A 22241-nucleotide genomic window follows, 5' to 3' on the forward strand; every position below is an offset into this window, starting at 1 on the left:
AAAAATAATAGTTTAAATATGTATAGATCAAAGCATGAATACTAAAAGGTAAGTGAGAATATTAAGATTTATTATTCTTTAGTTATTGTTTAAAGTAAAGAGGAAATGTTAAGCTTCATGAATATAATTTATTTTAGAGGAATGAAAGCTTGTGTACAGATTAAATTATCGGTAGAGTACTTGTTTGCTAAAGTTGGACGCGAATACTGCGTTTCTTTGATTCTTTACAACGGTCATAAAATCTTACAGACCCACAGCAAGACCAATGATAAGTACCTGGGTGACCATGGTGACCATGACCACAGCCTTGATATCCCCCTTTCATCATGTAATGAATTTAATTAATATTACAATACTTTAATTATATAGTTTTTATATAATAACTTATAGTATTTTAGTTTTTACAAAAGCTCACCAGGCATTTTCCCTTCACAGCCACATGTTACATCTTTTTTCCCACCACTAGAGCAAAAGGAGCAACAATGGTAAATACCAGTATGCAATAGCTTCGTTCTTGATAATTTTAACTCATCATAATCTAAAATATTTATTATAGACTATTTGTTGTATTGTATAACATTTAGCCAATATAATTTATTATACTGATTCTTACCAATTTTTCCAGCCACTGGTACTTGCAAAGTTCTTATTCTTTCTAATAAAATTTTTGCTAAACTTAAAATTTCTGTTTCTGAGCCTTCAGCAAGTAATTCATTACCAAAAATTATAGCATCTAACAGATATCTTGCCCTTCGTAATCTAAAGAACTCTTGTATCCTTTCTTTAGCTTGCTGTGTGTGAAATAAAATTGCTACATAATCCAGAATATCAGAGTTACCTAAATCATCTCCCAAATGGCTATGAATAATAAAAACAAAATATTGTGCTATCAAAAATAAAAGATGAACATATAGAGTTTATTTGTAAGTTGTCATGTGATTTAAAAAAATATTTCCACTTTATCTTAAAAATTATGCTTTTCATTTGAGGTAATTTTTTAAGTGTTCGCAAAGCAGTAGCATAATTAATGTCACTTGTTAACAATGACTATATCTATAATACTTTGTGCCATAATTATTATATAAAAAACATGCAAAAATATATTTCTTTAAATATTATCATTCGTTCAATATATAAAAATAACTCATTGAAATTAAGCTAAACACTGCAATTAAGAGCTACAGTTAGAAAATCTTCGAAACAAATAGTAATGGTTCCTGTTCTGCTTGTGTCCTTGTCACGGAATGCCTCTGTAATGAAAAATAAGGAATAATAGAAAAATGTTTTTACATAAAAGAAATTACAATTTTTAACTTACCTGTAAACCTTTGTATCTGTACACATAGAACAATGAACTGATCTATAGTAATTGATTGATGTCCTTGCAGATCACTTTTTTTTATTAAAAATTTAATAAACTCAGGACTTAGTCTAAAGCCCATTTGCATCAATGCTGCATTAAGTTCACTTTCCTGTATAGTACCAGAGTTATCATGATCATATCCTCTAAATACACCAAGCCATGCATTGATGTAATTGAAGAGTGCTTGGAATTCTTCTAAATTTATAGTACCATTCTTTTCTTTATCAAACATGCCTGAATTATCAGAATAAAAGAATTATTTCTTTTGCTTGTGTGAAGTTTCTCATGATTCTTACCAATCATTAAGTTACAAGCTGTATCTGAGAAAGTGCCACCTTGACCATTAGCTAATGCTACTTTTAATTCCGCTGCAGTAATTTTTCCACTCCGATCTTTGTCTACTACTGAGAACCATTGTTGAACTTCTGGACTTATTTGATTATTTGTAGATGCTCCAAACATAGTTCCCTAGGTAGAAGGAAAATATTACGGTAATATATGATGTAATTACGTAAGAAATATTTCATTTGTTCATAGGTAGAGATTCATGTATATTTATTAATCTATATAGTAATATTTTTTTTTAACTATTTTACCGGATATGCCATTGTATTATTCCCTCAATTACTAAATTAAAATGTATTTTTACTGTAAATCACTATAACTCGTTACTGACATGAGATTCTGACAGAAATTAGGTTATCTTACATTTTTTTGTGTCAAATGTAAAAAAAGACTAGTGCGCAAACGCAGTCTTACTTATCTTGACATCTTGCGCGTTCACGCAAATTGAAATAATTTTTATTATCTATTCTGTTTGTAGTTAATTTACAAGAAAATCAATAAGGCACGTATATTACCTGTAAATCTAATTTCAATCCTACGATACTTTTCAATACCAATTACCAAGCGTTGCGATCGTGAAACGTATAGTTGGACCACCTATTTTTAAATCGAGCCAATCGAGGTATCTACAATTTTTTTATATTGCTTCTAACCTAACTTAACCCGACTTATTTATTATTTTGACAGGTATGTCAAACAATGCACCAATCAGTGTAATGTCCAATAACTGTAAATTGTGAGAAGATAAAAAAATAGCTAATAAAATGATGCTTCATAAGATAAACTCAAAAGTTTGTCGTTTATGTGGAAAGGAAAAACAGCAAGGGACAGATGTCTTTAAGGATAAAGTGAAGGGTGCTGTTTTAATTTCAATTATTAATAAATATTTTCCTAAAGAGGTAAGAAAATACGCGCTTTTTTATTGAGCAATATATAAGTTGTACTTATATTCAAATTTTCTGCAGGTTATTAACATATCAAATTCAGATGTATTTTCAAAATATGTCTGTATTGATTGCGAACAAAGAATTTGCATCTTTGATGAATTTTGTCTAATGGTAGCAAATGTGCAAAAACAGCTGACAGCACCTTCTCTTGAAATTGACTTTGCAGAGGTATCTATTTGCTATATATACTCAAGTGAGGCATTTATGATGCTCTTAAGCTAGGTGTAATAATTCATTTACCTGAGTAACTCTAGAAAATTATAACTTTTTATGTAAGACCCCTCTAAATGAAAGTAAAAAGAAGTTTCAAAAAGGTCCGATACAAAAAAGATATCTTTTATAACAGATTGTCTCATTTAATTTTTGTTGTACAGTATGTGAAGAATTAAAAATTCTTTAAATAAAATTTTAAGTTTTTATATTTTGAGTTGGAAATAATATGATATCATTAATTTGACGTTTGAAGGCGTGCTGGAAGAAACGTGACGGTTACTTTGAATTTTTTAAATTGCACCCCCACTTTTTATTACTTTCTGACTAATCTCAAGTTTCTTAAGACCCTCTTTTCATTTTTTTATTTCATCTAGTTTTTTACGCTATATTTCGTTTTGTAAATTTATAAGGAGTCGATGTAGTTCATTCAGTGCTTACGATCACTACTTGTACATTACAAATAGTTGCTTATGTACATACTCTTTCAAATCGAATTATCTCAAAAACACTAGAATAAATGAAAAATTGAAAAGAGGATTTTGGAAAGTTCATAAGTTCAGCGTTAAAAATATGCAATAAAAATGGAGGTGCAATTTAAAAAAATGCAAGGTGACTTTCGTGTTTCCTTCTGTTATGTCTCTCAAGATCAAATCAATTATACCATCTTATATCCCTCTCAAAGGGGAACTACTTTTATTTGAAATATTTTGTTATATATTAATTAATCTTCAAGAAACTTGAAAGAGTAAATTCAAATGTAACACCTTGTGTATAAATAGGTAACATTTTTTTACTGATATGCCTCTAAGTCTTGAGGCGTGTTAAATGACTCACCTGTATACACAGAATTATTTCACTTAATTTTTGTGTAGGACATGCTTTGTCATTTGAAAGAAAATGATTTGATGAGTAGGACTCTGCCTTTCAAAACTCAAAGAAAATGTATGTGTCCAATATGTGCTAAGACATTCAGATGCCAAGCTCATCTTGACAGGCACAAACGTATCCACACAGGGCAACGCCCTTTCGTTTGCAATGTAAGTTCATTATTGTTAAATTGAAAGAAAGAAGAAACTAACTGTTGAGAGTTATATTCAAATACAATATGATTACAGATTTGTAGAATGTCTTTTAACCAACAAGAGATATTAATGAAACATGTGGAAAGTCACGAGGGAAAAAAACCATTCCAGTGTGCAGAATGCCATCAGTCTTTTCGCTATAAAATTTCCCTAAAGTCTCACATGGCTAACTTCCATATGGATACGGATCAGAGCAGCATGAACAATCAAATAGTGTCCTCAGAAAATAATAATTTTATGTGCACAGAGTGTGGAAAACAGTTTGTAACTAAATACAAATTGCAGCGTCATTCAAGATGCCATACAGGAGAGAGACCTTATCATTGCGAATTTTGTTCAAAATCTTTTTCGCAAACAGGAAATTTAAAAGTTCATCAAGCTAAGTGCCATCAAATGCCTAGTTTAACAGAAATTAACACGCAAAACCATAATAATTCAGCGATAGGGCACGACGTGATTACGCCTTTAAATACTTTCGATCCTGTGTATATTTCCGAAAGTGAAATTCAGAAAACTATAGATGAAACGATAAATTCAAGTGGACCAAGCAATCCATATGTGAATAAGATGTATGAGAAGCCCCTTTACATCGACGATGAGATTGAAACTATGTTGGATCATGACCTTAGCGAATTAGAACAAGATAAATTTCCTATGAATTCACAGGATAAAGTCTTATTGTGTATGAAACAGCCGGAAATGCCAGAATTATTACACAGCTTGCTTTACGACGATTAGTTTAATTTTACATGAAAAATAATCATATTTTATAAAAACAATAAACTATATATGTATAACATTACAAATATGAAAGCTGTAAAAAAATTTGACGATTAGAATAAATGTAATTAATATATAAGGTGTGACTGGGTTAGCTCCTGCCAAAATGATAAATTCATATACATTGAATGTTTTTAAAAATACGATTCATATACAAATTTATTTAGTCCTAAGCTAAAACATCATTCAAAAATAAAATTCTTTTCTTTAAAACTTCCTGTTAGTGCTATTAGAAAATAAATTGCCTTAGCGATGTAAAAAAAATGAAATACGCCAGACAACTCTACCGATGGGAAGTTCTGAATCAAATATAATTTTTGATCTATAAGGGATGTATCACATCGAAACAGCAGCATGTATGTGAGGTTTGCGACGACGTTCGGTTCACTGTGCGGTTACAAGGTTTAAATGCACCCTAATAAATTTTTAATTAATGTCTAGACTAAAAAACGGTATGGGAATTTTATTCTTAAAATCATGCACTGTATATGAAATCTTTGGTTTGCAATAAGTTAACCAGACATATCGTATATTAATTCATACCAGCCCGAAAATCGTATATACAAAAGGGTACTCTAAGAAATCTTAAAAAAAAAATAGGTCTCGCCCTAAATTAAAAACTCATTAGCATCTAAAAAGTTTGTATTTAAGTTTTCTCCTTAGAATTCTATTTTTTATTTGAATATTTTGGGCTGACACGAATTAATTTTTCATAGCATTATTTTCATTATATTGAAAGCATATGCCGTAGATACTTAATTTAGCACTTTTAGATTATAATGATCATTAATATTCACAAAGTATTCTATAATTAACAAGGATGATTAGAGTTCGTTAAATATAAATAACGCAAATCGTGTAGGATAGCTTTTTACAGCGCCTATTATCCTTTATAGTATATGCTTCATCTAAATTCTCACACTTTTGTCAATATTATTAGTCAGCTTTTCAAGTATCGAAACTTTAGGAAGCATCTACTATAATAGTTTCGATCCCTGAAGAATTGATTTAGAAAATGGGAACTTAATTATATTTATATATATGTATCTATATATATAAATGTATTTATTTAAATATTATCACACCAGTTTCTATTATTCTTCTTTTTATCAGTATGGCAACTTGATCGTGACGAACAATATTATTATAGTCATTTCGTTATAATGTTTAGAAGATTCGTAATTGATAAAAGAGGGCAGCTTCGTGGAATTTTTGAATGTTTAGTATAAAACTTTGAGTAGACCAGTATCCGTACCATAAACTATTCCCTGGCCAGGTTGAGGGCACCACCTGATGCAATTCAAGCTAACATTACCCATTTCGTCATTATAGCGCTTTACTAGACGAATGTAACTCAAACGGCCTGTATTTTCCTTAAAAGTCCTGTCATTTTTAAGGGTAAGACTGATTGATTCTTGAATTCTTGACCTTTCATCAGGATTATCCCTAAAAAAAATACGAAAAGATTAAAATTTAACGTTAGATTTAAAAGATTCCTTTTTTAAATTACGAATACTTTTTGTTTGATGCAAGATCCGATAGCCTGTAACTCGTATCTCTTTTTGCATTTATAAGCTTGTATATTATACCCAATGGTCTATAAAGCTTACAGAAAACGCGTGTATCATTCCTGTTTCGTTCAGTAGCTAAGCCTACTACAATGTGTTGCTGCGTTGGAGAAAAGGATACTGAGATGACATTGCTTCGCACAATTTCTGTACATATTATTTTTCCAATACTTTCCCAGTTCAGACTATGCACACCTAAAACGGTAATTAATTTTTATATCTCAAAAATTTATTATGATTGTTAGTTAAAAGAAAAAAATAGAATTATTATTTACTTAATCGAGTAGCGGGGAGAATAGAATCTTCGGAGGCGACAGAATCTTCGGGGGAATACGTAACCAGAAGGCTTCCATCAGAAGAAATATCAACACTGGCATCATTGTGAATTGTGCAAGCCTCTACGACAATATTTTTGTGGGAAGCCGAAATATCGGGAATCAAACTATTGGAATAATCCCAAGCTTGTATCCTATAGGCTGGTGGTACATAAGCCCGATTTAAAACATTAATTGAATGACCGGAAGGCCAGAGTTCGTCGGGATGAAATTCATTGCTGTTATAACTGTGATGATAATTATTACCTATGTGAAACATATTTCTCGTACTTGTTCTTTCAGGATTCCTAGCGAAGAATCTGTGTAATTTACAACATAATATTTTAATCGCTCATAAAAATTACAAATAATTAGTAGTGATTTAAAAACAAAAAAGTATAACCTTCTACGGTATAGCGTCCTGTCAAATACATGAGAATCGATTGTTTCAAGAGGCATGAAAACATTGTTTCTATTTTGATCTGGTACGTCATCTGGTCTTATAGTAGGTCGCCTAACACCTCTAATTAAAGCAGGAACAGCTCCTAAATTACCATTTCTTTGCCCTTGATGATTTCCTTCATTTTCCTGTCTCTGCGCTTCCGTTGATTGAGGTGGAAACAGAGGTGGTGAAATACTCCACCTACGTGAGTACTGCGGATAAAACCTGTAAAATTAACATCTATCAATACTAGAATCTAAATGATTTGTTAAATGAAAAATGTTTTTCTTTTTTTTTAATGAAACCACATAAGCAAAGCGTACAAACTATACATTTATTTTAAGTACCATTTGGCATAATTCTGAAGGTAAAATGTCCATGATGCATTATAATCAGCATGAATAAGGCTTCTATTCTGCATATTCTCAAAAATCCTCCGCAATTCTGTAGAGATAGCATCCATTGATAAAACTCTTGGCGTTACATCTGTCACTAAAACGCCAGGGCGTGAATTTACAGCCCCATTATGTCTATTAGCTCTTGCATGATAAAAATGTCCAACTAACTCGCGCTCCAAATTATCAACATTTAGTACTTCGCCCTTACACCCCCACAAGTTCCGCCTTTCAGAAAGTGCATAATCTTCGGGAAAAATATAACGAGTTATGAGATGCCTCGGTTGATACAGACCCATGAAGGTTGTTGAATTTCTTATACGTATCCCTTCAAAAGGATTCATGAATTTTTGTAGAAATAAATCTGTTAGCCCTACAGCTTTACAAAGTAAAATAAAAATCTTGTTTACGTATTCAATGGCATTCTGTCTCATGTGTTTTTTGGCTGATTTTAAAAACATTGTTACATATGTCAAAATGTGATGAACTCTCTTCTGCGACTGCTCCCAATATGGATCGGATCGTATGACGTTAATAATATTCATATCCAAGATGCCACGTTCGTTACTCATAATTTGTCTGAGTTTTTTATATCTACCTTCAGCTAACTTAATCATTATGTTAACCATATCAAAACCACAATTGGAGTTCGTATGATCGATTGCTGGTACTTTGTAGATTTTCTTTGTTTCATCATTAGAAGACAATTTGGGCTGTTTAGGAGTTTTACAATCCATTGTATTGTTTTCCATCGATTGTGTAATACCTACTGACGTCGATGGCTGATTTGGATCAAATTGTATTTCGTCAGTTTTGGTATTAATAATCGTCGATCCGCACGAAGAATTGGTTGTCCCACTCGTCGACATGCTCGGAGGATCGGAAGTTAATGAAACATTAGAATTATCAGTCTTCAACTGGATTTTTGCATAGATATGTAGATATTTCAGTACGCTCTTTAGATATCTCTCAATGTCATCCCATTTTCGGCTACACATACGGAAAAGCTCCATTTGTCCTCTTAAAGGAACTACTCCTGGAGGTAAAATTTCACTATTGCGAGCAGGACCAGTGTTTGAACTAGTTTCCTCATTTCTGATTGTTACGTTATTTCTAGTACTTCCACTTAAAGGTTCCTCGTTATCATCCATATCAAGTATCCTGTTCGACTGCTCCTCTATCAACGAATTTCTTTGCTCCACCTGTTCCATCGAAGAAGAGTTTCCATTAGCCAGGGTAGAACTAATCCGATCCAGAACCCCCCACCTGGAAGTAGGTATGCTATTCCTACCTGGTCTCAGTCGATATCGACGTCTCATTCTGTTATACAATGTTTCAATTTGATCGTTCTCATTCTCAAGTACCGAATTTTGAGCCAAACGTTCGTTAACTCGTTCAGCCGTATCTGTTCTTACAAGTGTATTCCTCAATATTATGGTTGTATCGTTGTTGTTGTAAGAGATAGGTGATAACCTGTTGGAAGTTCTGGCTCCATGGTGTACTTGATCATTTCTAGAAGTTTGCTCGTCTATGTCGCTAGTATCATCAGCGTTACTATTAGTGGGGTCTAAGGAAATCCATCGACTCGTTCGCCTTCGAGCATTTGCTTCGTTGGTTAAATCTTCATTGGAATCTGGATTGCTATTCTCCTCTAATAGCCAGTAACCATGTTCGGATTGCTCATTATCCGATGAATTTACCAGGTGTCCAGAGTTTTGCAAAGGATTCTCATTTTCAGCTCTGGACGAACTGCTTCCTGTGTCCTGAGTTTCCTGACTCTCCGGAGTTCCCTGACTCTCTGGAGTTCTTTGACTCTCCAGAGTTTCTTGACTCTCCGGAGTTTCTTGACTCTCCGGAGTTTCTTGACTTTCCGGAGTTTCTTGACTCTCCGGAGTTCCTTGACTCTCCGGAGTCTCCTGAGTATCGATAGATGTATCCCTCAAAGTATAGTCATTCGTACTTAAAGTATTACTCTGCCCAGGAATTTCTCCAGTAATGTTACTGAGCTCCCCATTGGTTTCAGGAGTTGAGCTAGAAGGGCCTGCACCTTTATCTTGATGCAATCTTGGTACATTAGGCTGAAATGCGGAATAACAAGAAACCGTAAAATTAGATTTAGTGGGTGAGGGTTTTGGAAATCCTTTGTTATAAGATGAATTATTGTATGACGTGATTAAATTTTCCGTCTTGGCACGCCTTTTACATCTACTGCTACTCTCATCTTCGGAATTCGTTTCGTCTATGATTTCCCTACTATCATTCTCCTCTCTCTCTCTCCGTCGGTTAAAGCAATTTTCAGATGTATCACTGATTTCCCCGTTATTCCTCACTATGGCACGTCTTTTCCGTCTATTGCTGGTACTGTCTTCAGGATCACTTTCAACTATTATTCTCCAATTATTACCTCCTTCTCGCTCTTTCCGTCGATTAGAATTATTTTCAGATCTATCACTATTTTCCCCTCTATTTCTATTACCATCGACGCAATTAACATAAAAGCTACGAGCTTCCTTAGCCCAAGGTTTGAAAACACTATTTATTGCAGGTTTGTAAGTTTGTCTATTTGTCTGTCGTAAATCCGAATGTTCATCGTCCAAATGACTCCATGGCTCGGTGGATGTAGTGGAGTTTGTGGACTGAGTTTCGCAAGAGTTAATTTCTGAAGATAATGATGTGCCACAGGAAGGTCGACTAACATTAGATGGTCCAGGCTGACTATCATCCATGAGCTGACTATTACTTTGATCTCCTCTAACATTCGGAACAGATCCATTGGCCCTGATTGTTGAATCTTGCATATTTCCAATAGGCCAGGGGTGAGACAGTCCAGTTCCAAAACTAATACTGGGTGATGGAGTATGTTCAAGTTCACTTTCATCAATAGCGTTTTTTCTATTCTGCATTTTTTGTTTCATTATACAGTTAACTATTGTATCAATTAATCTTGTCTTATTCCAATTATTAGATTTACTTACATCATTGGAACTGGATGGTCTATCGATTAATCTGAAGTTATTAATTGATTCTGATGTATTACGATCACATGAATTCTCTGTATCAGAAACTTGAGGCCTGAATGTTTGGGATGCTCTAGAAGTACTTGGAATCTGTACATCATCAGATACGTTACTTCTATTACCTTGAGGGCTATATCTTTTTCTACATAAATCTTTTAATTCTTCTTTTGGTACTTTATCATAAGATTGAACTACAGAAATTCTTTCCAATGTAGATGACTGATCACTGTTGGAAGGCCCTGGGTGATTCTGATCAGACGATTGTGGAGGCACATGACTCAGTTCTCCTACTGTAGGTCTGCATGGTCGATTAGAAATGCTTGTTGCTAAAAGACTTTGATGATATCTATCAAACCATATGTGTAGTTGTCCAGGTGTAACTACCAGTCTGTCCCGATAGTTCATTAAAGGATGAGTCATGGTTCTATTAAATCCTTGCAAATGTTGTAGATTTCTAAAAATATATACTCTTTAGAGATATCTGATAAAACATTAACAAATAATATACTATTCATTTTGCTGCATTTTTACCTGGTTACATTTCTAGTCAGATCTTGTTTAGTAGGTATATTTTCAATACCAGTTATTAATTTTCTACCTAAATTATCAAAAGCAACATATCTAGAAAAATTAAATCATTATTATATAAACGAGTAGTTGAGTAAATATGCAATTTATTATAAACTTTATAATAAATTTACCTCACTTTTTCTTCTACTGTCTTCGTATGAGCTACAGCATATGGCTCAGAGTTTCTCCAATCCCAAAAGTGAATTTCATTATGTGTTGCTATTACTAAAAGCTTTTGACAGGGATGAAATGCAAGTGATGCTATCACACTTTCATGATTTACAGTCCATATTTCACAATCTCCCTAAATATCAAGTGTTTATTTGATAATTTAAAATTTTTTAATTTTGAGAAGATAATACATACATTTAAGTCCCAAACACGAACTTGTCCACCCAAACAGCCAGAAGCTAAAATTTCAACAAAGGATGGATGAAAGGCAATGCACCAAGGAGTACGAGGATGACCCGAAAGTATTTTTATATTTTTTCCTGTAGCTACATCTGTTATGTATACTTTATGGTTTCCATGAGTTGATGCTATTTTAGTTCTGTAGTTATTCATTTTTGTTTTAATAGAAAAATCATTAATTTAAATAGTGAATTATTAGAGTTACATACCCATCTGGACTAAAAACCATTAAAATTGTTCCTTTTGGAGCACCTGGCAAATTGAATTTCTGGAATAAATTAATTTATATAATTATGTAAAAATTATGGACTAAGAAATAAAATAAAATATCTAGTTATTATATCCTCACAAAATCTTGATGATCCTTTCTGATAAAAATACTTTCTGCTATTAAATCTAGAATACGCTGGGACTTGAGATTTCCTACATGTTTTTCATAGTTTCGTCTAATCAAATTTTGCACTACATTGAAATCTGGCTTCTTCTTTACTTTTCCCATTTTTAATCGATGTCTCTTCTAAGAATACACCTCGACAAATCTTTAGAAGAAATTCAAGAAATTCATATTGCTGCAAAATAAGTTGATAATTAAGTAAAACTAACAAAGCATAATTAAATAAACATAGAAAAAACGAAAAAGAAAGGGGTATAAAGCAGAAGAGATATATACATATATATGTACATAAATTCCTAAGCTGATATGGTGCTAATGAATATAGGTACATTCACAATAAAATAACAACATTAGAAAGATTTAACAGAGAAGTTTCACATAATTTGAGAGAGGAAGTAGAGGAAATGACTCAATTAACAATTCACAATAAAGAAATTAAAATACGATAAGCTTTCTAATAGTTCTTATCGATAAAAGTCGAGACAATGTGAGACATGAGTCATTCTTCGGGCGTTTTTCGCCAATTGGCAAACGTCTTGATAAATTTGTGTTTGGTAAAGCTTGAAATTGAGTAGAATTTATTAGTTTCTAATCTTTACCAAACAGATAAATTTTACTAATAGGTGGAAAAATTGGCCCTTAACGACTTAATTGAAACGCGATTTAAGCGATTGGATAAAAAAAATTGCTTAATCACAGGCTGTGCGCATGTAAACAAATAATTATTAAGTTTGACACAATTTACTAACAATGAACCAGAAACAGCTGTAAACAAAGTGTAATAAGGTTTGACAATAGTACAGTATTATGGTTGATAAAAGGAATAGACAAATTTAATATAGCCAGTAGTTAGGCCTGGAAGTACGAATTTTTTGAAGAATTGACCTAGCTTAACTTGCCTAATGTTGACGTTGAATAACAGAAATTGAAAATATTAAAAAGATAAAAATCTTGTAATAAAACCTTTCACTTTAGATACTTGATTACTTGAATGATAGGTGATTAATAAAACTAGAAGAAGGTAGAAGGCAGAAATGACTTGAAAGCGGATCGATCAGCGCAGCTGCGAAAGCTGACACTTGCCACTTTTGCCAGCTTTGCGCCTTACAGTATTCACTCACACGCTGGCTACTACGGACTATATCCCACACTCAACTCAGCTTTAAGTACTACAGTATATGTTACGTAAACTGTAAAATTAATGCTTCAACTCAAGTCGAGTGACGGTTCTTTTTGAAATACCATCGTTAGACCGCAAGATTTCATTTTTGCCAATCAAAATTCAAGTTACCCTCCTCAGTCCACGTCACAGTACTTTGCACAAGCACTACACTTTTATTTCTAATATAATATCTAAATAAACAGCCAAACGGGCCCAGGCGGCTGCTCAGGCGCACCGTCGATTGACCCCCTCCCCAAATAAAGGCACATGACCGTCATGACTGGTCATGACTGACCATCATCATGAAGGGCTAAGAAAAAGGTACCATGGTGGTAATATGTGTGGTCACTTAGCAATTTCAAATTTTTAGATATTCAAAAAATAATTTTTATTACACTAGATAATAACTGAACATCACCAAATTTGGCAAATGTTCCTACAAAAAATAAGAATTGTTTAGTATTATAGATTAAGGATTTCGGATTCATTACATTAGTTGGGATACATTTTAATTATCATATGCTGATTATTAAAATTTAGTTTCTATTTGAAACAGCGTAAGAATATTATATTTAATTTATACATGGTAGCATTCAAAATGATAAGTCTTGAATACAGTAGGATAAATGGAAGGAAGCAGATTTATACATTTAAACTTTCTATAATATATACGTATATTGTTTCACTTTTAGACACTCGGCGATCAGTCAATATTCGATTAATGTAGATTCCTTGTATAAATTTACATTTAATGAATTTTTTGCAGTTAAGGAAAAAGTAATTAATAACTCTCCTAATTATCGCTTTAATAAACTGCACCTTTCTAAATTAAACAAAAAAATTATGATTGAAAATAAAAATTACAAACTAAATAATTATATAATTCATAATTAAAATTTTCAACTTTCTAAATCATGGTTTATAATAAATATGTTTGGAATTAATAGGTTTATGGGAATACATGCATCTGTAAGGAATGAATGTCTGTTAAGGTAGATATTTTTGTATACATCAATTGTCCCTTGTTTCTGGCTCATCATCATATGTGGCCATTACTTTTTCCATTATTTCCCATAGCTTATCCCTTGTCAAGTCTTTACAAAAAACCTATAAAATAAATTATTTATTAACAAAAAAACGTACATATTTTTGAAAAAAATAATAAAATAAAAAGCTTACATTAAACCATGGCTGTTGATCACATTCATCCATTAGTGGAACCACAACTCCATAAATTTGTAATGACAGATTAATGCAAGCGATGGCGATTAAATTTGGCGGATAATCAAGAATAGCTGGTGAATGATGAAAATCTTGCAAAAGAGCCATACTAGTTGTCGCGACTGGATATTTTGACCATTCTTCTTCTCCAAACCATGCTTGTAAGGATCTCAGATAGTGAAGTAAATACTTAACAGAAATACAAGAAAAATTGGACAATATTTTATCATGTGTAATACATTATACTATACAAAAATACATATAGATGTATACCTTGTGTGGGTGAACAGTTGTAACTTGAAACTTTAACATCCTCATGATTAAAAGTTCTGCTTGCACAATTGCATCCCGCATACTCCAGTATTGGTCTCCTAATTCCAACAACTGCGATCCTCTATGAAGTGTGCTATAAGATACATTCATTATATCTCTTATTTTTATAGCATCATCTTTTGCTTTGCCAGCAAGATAAAGACATGTTGATGCTATTAGCTGCAATATTAAGAAAAAATTAGTAACTACTACATAAATGTTTGAACAAAGAAATTTATTTATAAAGCATCATACATAATTATCATATCCTTGCGGGGTAGCTTCTTTGGTAAATCTGTGATATAGAGTAGCTGAAGTGGCAATTGTTAGCGGATGTACATTCAGCTTTAATCCTGTGTTGAGTAAATATAAATAAGACATACTTTTCAAGGTAGTGAGAAATTCATTTTATAAATATTAAACATACCACATTCAAAAATAAATCTTGATACTGTGAAGTGATCACTGGCCTTTGTATAATCAATTATAATACTTTTCTGAAACGTGTTCCTTTTTTCTCTCTGCAATGCTAATACATCAATGACATCTTTCATTTTGGAGCTAAAAAAAATACTTTTTATAAGATCTTAAAGTAATTTGAAAAATAGAAAGACAATATTCTGAGTACCGTTTGACCAGAAAAGAATGTGATGTGAAATGCGAATAAGACGATGTTAAAGTTGTAACGTCAATGACCTAAAGACATCGATTACAATATATGTACCAATATCAAAAAGCCAATCAAAGAAAATTGCTTATTTTTCTCTCAAATTTGTATTTGCAGAAAAGACAATAATAATTATTTCAAGTAATTATAAGAAGCCGGTAAATTAAGACGTATAACCTTAACATTCCTAACCTCTACAAAACAATTTAATACTGAAATTTTACCTCAGTGTTTCCGTGTTGTTAGGTTCAGTAGGATTCATCACAAGCATTTGCTATCACGATTTCAAAATATATTACTCGAAGCTTTTAAGCCAAGGACTTAATGTCTTGAATAACAAAAATTGTGGGTCTTGAATACGAACCTATGATACAAACTGCATTGAATTAAATTGCGTGTATAAACAAGTGGCCATATTCGTTAGTAGCGTTAGTAGTATAGAAATCCATAGAAAGTTACAGCATGGATCTACTCTACCTCCCCCCACTCTCTTAATCTCTACCAATGAATTCAATTCGAAAGATGTTCGATCACGTGACTCGACGAATCAACGAATGAGAGCATATAAACATTAGCTGTATAGAGATGAAAACGGGCAAATAAGAACAGTTCGCTCCTGAACCTACACAAAAAGAACAAAAAAATAGAGATGAACATGATTGGCGGGTAGGGTCGGTAGGAATACTAAGGATCGATTTTTATTATAGAATTTATAATTGAAATAAAGGAAAATATAATGGTATGGCAGTATTATGAGGAAGTTATTTGGAGGTTATGTTGAAATGATTTTGGCGTATGTAAATGATATAAATTGTTCGATTAAACACGCTTATCGACGGTGAGAAATGCGAGCTACGAGAACTGACCTTATCGCCCGATTCAATTTCCCCTTCTGCTATCAGCAACTTCTCTGCGTCTGTCTGTTTCTGCTCTATTCCGTCGCGATGCCACGCGCTTGAGTGGTTTGTTGCTTTTTTCCTCTCCTTTCCAGTTTTATAACAGATAGCAGTTTAGTCGGGTCGTCTCGTGGGTCTTGTGCTTTTACTAAGGTTACTAAGGTTAGTCATGATGAGAGCCAGCAACTCTTTGTTCGTGAGAGACAGTGTTTGGCCATCAAAATAATAATTAAAAACATTTCTATCGTAAATGAGCAAGCCAATATTTATCTTTATTACGTAAAGAATATTTCATACATTCGCAATCAATAAATAATGATAATTTTAATCATTGGCAAAGGGAGAAATGAAATTCGCTCACACTCATGAGGGCGAATTTCTTTATTATTAGCCTAAAGACTCGTGCTAACAGTGGTTTGTTCTCTTCGATTTTCGCAGGACGACTAGACAAAGGGAAAGCAAAGCTGAATAGTCCATTGTTGTGGATTTCATTTGTTTAAAATCGTGTATATATATTCTGTATATTGGTAAAAATGTCGGCGTCACCAATTGCAAGGCAGGCTACCCAGAGCCAAAGTATACCTTCCAAGAGGGTCGTTATCAGTGACCCTAATCAGATGCCGGTAGATTACTCTTCCACTCCGGGTGGAACTTTGTATTCCACAACACCGGGAGGTTAGTTAGTCCTCCTTCATTATTTATTCATATATTCTCAGTATTAAAATGTAGCTTATACCTTTTATCCTACGCGTCATTGTCCAGAACAATATTATCCCGAAAGCCTATATTAATGTAATCAACGACAAAGAAACCAATAACTGTTTGAAAAAACTTTTTTATGTACCATCGATAGTACAACAAACAATAACAATATTATTAGGATAGTGACGGATGAACAAAAGTATTTTTATTTTTATCTTAAAGGTGGTTTCTTAAAATTAGTAATGTTTGATTGAAAAAAAAGTATGATTTTTCATTTGTTGCGCATAAGCCGAATGACCTTGAAGTTGTACACAAACCTAGTATTATGCTTAACATTTATTCAGATGCACGTGTATATATATATGTCATATATAAACACGCGCGGGCACATGTTTGTTGTTTATCAGAAAGTGTGCAAGCCTATTGCGACGTTGAAAGAAAAATATATACCGGGTGAGAGATTAATTCGTGGCATTCCAAAAATCTTAAACAAAGATGAAGGGGTTAAAAAATGTTATAAGTTTTACTTAGCTATACTTAATCAATGAGAAGGCGGAATAGGAAGAATTTTATTCCATAGTAACATTTTATTTACTGTAAATACTCAAAAATTTTGTAGTTTTTTAATTACTTAAGCTTTTTTTCCTATATATTTCCTGTAAATAGAATTGGCGCAGAACTATGTCACACAAAGAGTTTATAACAGCAATCAAGGAACCTTCGATATCTCAACGCGTGGCTAATGAGTCCTGAGTCTTTCGACTCATACTGATCTGTCATGCCATATAATACTCTAGTAGGGGGTTTTACTTCTACGTATCAGTAGTACATATGTAGTTTTGTATATATAACGTATATAAAAATTTATAATAAAAATATCAGATTACAAGCTAATATCTATGCTCCACTAACCAAAACACATAAGATCATAGATGTATAAATTAGTTTATCGTCGTTTTAAAATTTGTTGCATGGACTTTTTCCGAAGTCCTTTTCCTTCTCATTCAGGGAGGTCTTGTGCAAAAAATTGAGAACTTTTATAGTTACAGAAATAAAATATTTTTATGTTCATGTTTTGGGACGTTTTAAGTGGCAAATCCTATATTTATATTACTTCTAAGGAGTAGAAAACAAAAAACATAGATAATCTTAAAAGAAAATACTTCTTCCTATAAGAGAATATCAACTAATCAATGAATTATTTATAAATTATATAATACAGCCTTCCGTTATTAAATAGTTTGATTTCTGTTGTACAGGAACACGAATTGTATACGAGCGAGCGTTCTTGATGAATCTACGAAATTCTCCAATTTCGCAAACTCCTCCTCGAAATATGCCGTCCATCCCAACGGATCTTCTTAGAGCAACATCAGATATATCAGGAGCCAAAAGTCCTAATAAAGGTTTGTACAAAATGAATCAGTATCTTATGAATAATTTGCGTGCTAAGTGCTTTTACTACATTATTTTATATTTTATTTCCATGATTTTCTTTTAGATGGTTTAATTATTGAGGAGACCCCTGAACAGTTTGAAATGGATATGTGATAAAATACTCAATGGTATTTGTGATTGAAATGTGTTCATTTCTCATTAAATTAAATAAGATTTCTTACTATACGTGTAGTTGGTGCTATACGAGTGAGTCAATTGAATACAGATCATTGTGTCAAATAGGTAGTCTAAATCTTTTTTCATGTAATTTTACGGCTAAAATGCGTGCGAATTAATGTTGTATAAATCTATAAATAACTATTCTAGACTCAGTATCTATAACGAAAATAAAAATCTGTGAAAATAATGTATAATTGTAAACTGAAAAGTATATAAAATATTTTATATATTTTGTAATTTGATACACGAGAATATTAAAACAAAACCATATCTTTTCCTGTTATCATGGTTCTAAGTGCCATTTATATTATTTTTTAATACAGAATAATAAATACTTATTAATATAACAGTATTTTATTTTTTTATTTGTATAAAATTACACAGCAAACTTTATAGTAATATAAGATAAATGGTTAAAAAATATAAACTCTTTAATAAAACATTGTAAAAATGTCACAAATGTCATGAGCTGTTGGAAGATCACAAGTTCTTATGGTACTTTAGACTAGAGCTGTTCATCATCCTTAATGGCTTTAATTCTTTGAAGTATAATCTCTGCCACATTTATTCTTCTTTTATTAGAATTATAATCATCGTAATATATTAATTCACAGATTTCCCTGCATTCAAGATCATTAAACAATAAGTTTTTAAGTGTTTTGTAAAATATATCAACAAATTCTGCTTTATGTTTTTCATAAATAGGTGAATGTGGATTAACATTTCTCATAATTTCATAAAAAGTCATTAGTGGCTGTGCTCCTTCTGCTACAACAAAAACTGGTGCACTGACACTATTATCCAATCCTCCTTCTTGAATTTTATAAACAGTATTATGGTAAACTCTATTTTTAACACCGCTTCTATCCTGTGTTTTTGGTTCTAAAGTAGAAGTAGCTTCCATCCACTCATATGACACCTCTTTCAAATCTGGTGGTATGTAGGATGACTTTGGAATCAATATGAATAGTTTTTTTACAGGTATTTGGATATTGTGAAAGCTTTCATATGCATTTATAGCTTCCACTAGTCCTTTACTTTTAGTTCCAGTAGAGGGCAACATTATTCTTAAGTACCCATAGTAATAGCTATATGCAAGGCCAGTTCCTATGTCTAATCCATTCATATTTTCTAATGTATTAAAAGACATATTTTTAAAAATGTTTACTAATTTTAATATGGTTATAGCTAATATTAAAGATATTATCCATATCATTGGTTTTACTTCCCAAAATTCTTTGTTTAAACACACAGTTCCAGTTACCTTTATGGCTATTGCACTTAAAATAGCAACTGTAATAACTAGAATTTGCGAGGCTCTATTAATATTTAGTAGATCTTCCAAACTTAAGGTAATATCTTGTTGTATAATTTGTGAGTTACAAAAAATAACCCCAAAATATAATAATCTAAACAATACTTCAGTAATAATGATAACTCCAGTAACTGAGAAAAATATTAATACTACCTGTTTCGTACTTAAAAAATTACTACAAGTATCAGGCATTTTAAATGTAACTTCTGCAATTATGATAATTTTATATTGTACAAACTTTTAAGTCACCTATTAATTGTTAGGCACTCTAAAACAATATCATATTTATACAAGAGGCTGAAAAAAAAAATGTTGTAAATATTTTGAATAAATTGTACAAATTAAAATTGTTAGAATTTATATATACTGTTACCTTCTTTGGACATAATAAAATTGAATATTCTTACTATCAACCCTATCAAGAGTCCCGTCAGTCCCGGTAGTGTCTCGACAGCAATTACTTATTGTGTCGATGATATTTCCATTTCAATAAGTACATTGATTATTGACTGTCTAATATAAAAACCCAGACTTTAAAGTATAGAAAGAATTTGTATTTTGGAACCTTTCTTTTAAATTCTTTTGTTAGTTTAATTGTCGATTTTGACAGATATTGTTGTTGTATAATTAAAAACACGGTTAAAGGTTAAACCAGACTGATTAGCGCAACATCAGTCAACATTACATAAATTACATTACTGCGTACTCGGACACCATCGGGATCGGACACTAAAGGGCCAAGCCAAACATAACCAACTAAGCATAACCCAACATAAAACGTAATGGCGTATGTGTGATGCTGATGTACCGAACGCGAGCGACTAAACTAGTTGAACTTTCGTGGTGTCAGTACTTATAAGTGCAATAAAAATAAAATATCTTTTAGAGACATTATATAGCACATACGTTTAAGCGCTGCTCCGACATTAATAATTGAGGACAATCAATAGTAATCGGTAAACAATTAACAATTTAACCCTTTTCTTTGCAGCCTTACAATTTTTCTAGAAGGTATGGCGGAAAAAGTATTAGATATTGAAGAAAAAGTGGAGTGTCCACCGGCGAAAAAAGCAAAATTAGACGAAAGTTCATCGGAAAATAATGATAGCATTCATGAAAAAGAAGTGAATTTATCAACTTTCGAGATGAAACGAATTTTGCAAAACAATACATACAGAAAGCAGATCTGTATTGAAGGGATTTTTAAAGGCCATGAATGTCCAGCAGTTGTTGTGCTGGAAAAAAAGAATTTTCCTATGGAAGAGTTATTTTTAAAAAGAGGCTTTTTTAATGAAAGTACAATTTTAAGAAAATTGTATACAAATGATGTTTATGGAAATTATGAATGCTTTCCAACAAGGGAATATAATGGTAAGTTTAAATCTTCATGATTTCTCCTCCAATCCACTAGAAACTTTATTATAATAGTTTAAATATTTTCCTCCAGGTTTAAACACTATAGTTATACATCCAGCAACTCCAAAACATATTGACAAATTCATAAAAAAGGAGCTGCATATAATCAACGAAACTTATGAACTTTATGAGAAAGTGGTTTCACCATACATTAAATCAATGGATACATTTTCATTAAAGGTACAAGGATTGAAAAACTTTCACATAAACAATATACTTGAAATAAAAAAATTTTTATTTATAGTGGATAGATAATATTTTGGAGGGTAAGGCAGAACAAGAGAATATAATTTATCAGGATAAAGACAAAGATGTTGGATTTGTATTATTAACTGACTTAAAATGGGACAAAACATTAAGCACCTTAAAATTGATAGCTTTGCCCTATCAAAATATTACATGCATAAGAGAATTGAACGAGACTCACTTACCTTTATTAAAAAATATACAAAAAGCAGGCACTGAAGCTATCACAGAAAAATTTGGAATTCCTGCATCACAACTCAGACTTTATCTTCATTACCAGCCATCTTATTATTACTTACATGTTCATTTTAGCTATTTAATGTTTGATACTCCAGGTTAGTATTCATTATAAACCAATTATTTTATAGTATAATATAGTAATAATTTCAAATCTTTTTTCAGGTATATTTGTGGAGAAAGCGCACCTATTAAGCTCAGTTATATCAAATATAGAATTAATACCAGATTATTATAAAAAAGCAGTTCTTTCTTTCGTTGTATTCAAAGGAGATTTGTTATTTAAAAAGTTCCAGGAAATTGGTATTTTAGAAAAAGACAATGAGCAAACAGAAACAACAGAAGCAGAATCGTAAAAAATAGGAATCATTGCATTACTGATATAAACAATATTTTTCTAAATCCAAATTTTATACTTTAACATTAATATTGAGTAAGAAACAGTAGTGAGACTTCGATATTAATTTAAATATACCCTTATTTTGTTCTTTAAGGTAAATTGCAAAAGCTAATCAAGAACATTAAACTTTGTAAATAACTTATTTAGACAAGGAAAAATAAATTCATTTTTTTGCAATGCTCGTAAATGGTATGTCGCTGTTTTTTCTT

General features: G+C 31.9%; 7 protein-coding genes across 16 annotated transcripts; 3 read left to right on the plus strand and 4 right to left on the minus strand.

Moving 5' to 3' along the window:
- Positions 1-171: 171 nt before the first annotated feature.
- On the minus strand, positions 172-2346 carry Pef (Peflin). Of its 2 annotated transcripts, none has more exons than XM_066741557.1 (6): positions 2224-2346; positions 1660-1831; positions 1319-1597; positions 614-1250; positions 416-538; positions 172-318 (listed from the first exon to the last, which is right to left on the minus strand). In XM_066741557.1, the coding sequence occupies exons 2-4, from the start codon at positions 1823-1825 to the stop codon at positions 1159-1161; spliced, it is 537 nt and encodes a 178-aa protein (XP_066597654.1). In that variant the 5' UTR covers positions 1826-1831; positions 2224-2346; the 3' UTR covers positions 172-318; positions 416-538; positions 614-1158. The 2 variants fall into 2 exon arrangements, with proteins under 2 accessions (XP_066597654.1, XP_066597653.1); XM_066741556.1 differs by lacking the exon at positions 2224-2346 and adding an exon at positions 1960-2098 and having other exon boundaries at positions 173-318.
- On the plus strand, positions 2194-4688 carry LOC136782247 (uncharacterized). Its single transcript, XM_066741548.1, has 5 exons — positions 2194-2330; positions 2396-2607; positions 2674-2823; positions 3741-3905; positions 3984-4688. Exons 2-5 carry the CDS (start codon positions 2473-2475, stop codon positions 4686-4688), a joined length of 1155 nt encoding a protein of 384 aa, XP_066597645.1. The 5' UTR covers positions 2194-2330; positions 2396-2472.
- A 1258-nt stretch (positions 4689-5946) lies between these two features.
- LOC136782244 (uncharacterized) lies at positions 5947-13187 on the minus strand. 6 transcript variants are annotated; one of them, XM_066741544.1, is made up of 12 exons: positions 12741-13187; positions 11797-12016; positions 11657-11715; positions 11403-11586; positions 11168-11340; positions 10998-11087; positions 7402-10920; positions 7016-7279; positions 6880-6932; positions 6574-6774; positions 6247-6493; positions 5947-6176 (listed from the first exon to the last, which is right to left on the minus strand). In XM_066741544.1, exons 2-12 carry the CDS (start codon positions 11944-11946, stop codon positions 5951-5953), a joined length of 5166 nt encoding a protein of 1721 aa, XP_066597641.1. In that variant the 5' UTR covers positions 11947-12016; positions 12741-13187; the 3' UTR covers positions 5947-5950. The 6 variants fall into 6 exon arrangements, with proteins under 6 accessions (XP_066597641.1, XP_066597640.1, XP_066597639.1 ...); XM_066741543.1 differs by having other exon boundaries at positions 6574-6932; positions 7402-10346; positions 10425-10920; positions 12741-13182; XM_066741542.1 differs by having other exon boundaries at positions 6574-6932; positions 12963-13183.
- Positions 13188-13389: 202 nt separating this feature from the next.
- Positions 13390-16184, minus strand: CcnQ (cyclin-Q). Of its 3 annotated transcripts, XM_066741726.1 has the most exons (9): positions 16070-16184; positions 15568-15825; positions 15428-15477; positions 15165-15232; positions 14964-15097; positions 14792-14889; positions 14498-14716; positions 14183-14413; positions 13390-14110 (listed from the first exon to the last, which is right to left on the minus strand). In XM_066741726.1, exons 5-9 carry the CDS (start codon positions 15088-15090, stop codon positions 14015-14017), a joined length of 771 nt encoding a protein of 256 aa, XP_066597823.1. In that variant the 5' UTR covers positions 15091-15097; positions 15165-15232; positions 15428-15477; positions 15568-15825; positions 16070-16184; the 3' UTR covers positions 13390-14014. The 3 variants fall into 3 exon arrangements, with proteins under 3 accessions (XP_066597823.1, XP_066597822.1, XP_066597824.1); XM_066741725.1 differs by lacking the exon at positions 15165-15232; XM_066741727.1 differs by lacking the exons at positions 15165-15232; positions 15428-15477; positions 15568-15825 and having other exon boundaries at positions 16070-16180.
- On the plus strand, positions 16122-18660 carry Thor (eukaryotic translation initiation factor 4E binding protein thor). The gene is made up of 4 exons (XM_066741728.1): positions 16122-16261; positions 16538-16774; positions 18061-18207; positions 18303-18660. The coding sequence occupies exons 2-4, from the start codon at positions 16633-16635 to the stop codon at positions 18350-18352; spliced, it is 339 nt and encodes a 112-aa protein (XP_066597825.1). The 5' UTR covers positions 16122-16261; positions 16538-16632; the 3' UTR covers positions 18353-18660.
- Positions 18661-18860: 200 nt separating this feature from the next.
- Sting (sting) lies at positions 18861-20248 on the minus strand. The gene is made up of 2 exons (XM_066741724.1): positions 20107-20248; positions 18861-20030 (listed from the first exon to the last, which is right to left on the minus strand). The coding sequence occupies exon 2, from the start codon at positions 19923-19925 to the stop codon at positions 18924-18926; it is 1002 nt and encodes a 333-aa protein (XP_066597821.1). The 5' UTR covers positions 19926-20030; positions 20107-20248; the 3' UTR covers positions 18861-18923.
- Dcps (Decapping enzyme, scavenger) lies at positions 20133-22224 on the plus strand. Of its 2 annotated transcripts, none has more exons than XM_066741722.1 (5): positions 20133-20520; positions 20725-21104; positions 21181-21329; positions 21394-21730; positions 21798-22224. In XM_066741722.1, exons 1-5 carry the CDS (start codon positions 20516-20518, stop codon positions 21986-21988), a joined length of 1062 nt encoding a protein of 353 aa, XP_066597819.1. In that variant the 5' UTR covers positions 20133-20515; the 3' UTR covers positions 21989-22224. The 2 variants fall into 2 exon arrangements, with proteins under 2 accessions (XP_066597819.1, XP_066597820.1); XM_066741723.1 differs by having other exon boundaries at positions 20134-20578.
- Positions 22225-22241: the final 17 nt, after the last annotated feature.

This window comes from Prorops nasuta, unplaced genomic scaffold, assembly GCF_024137725.1.
Source record: "Prorops nasuta isolate Cenicafe-Biocafe unplaced genomic scaffold, Cenicafe_Pnas_1.2 PNAS00025, whole genome shotgun sequence".
NCBI lineage: Eukaryota > Metazoa > Arthropoda > Insecta > Hymenoptera > Bethylidae > Prorops > Prorops nasuta.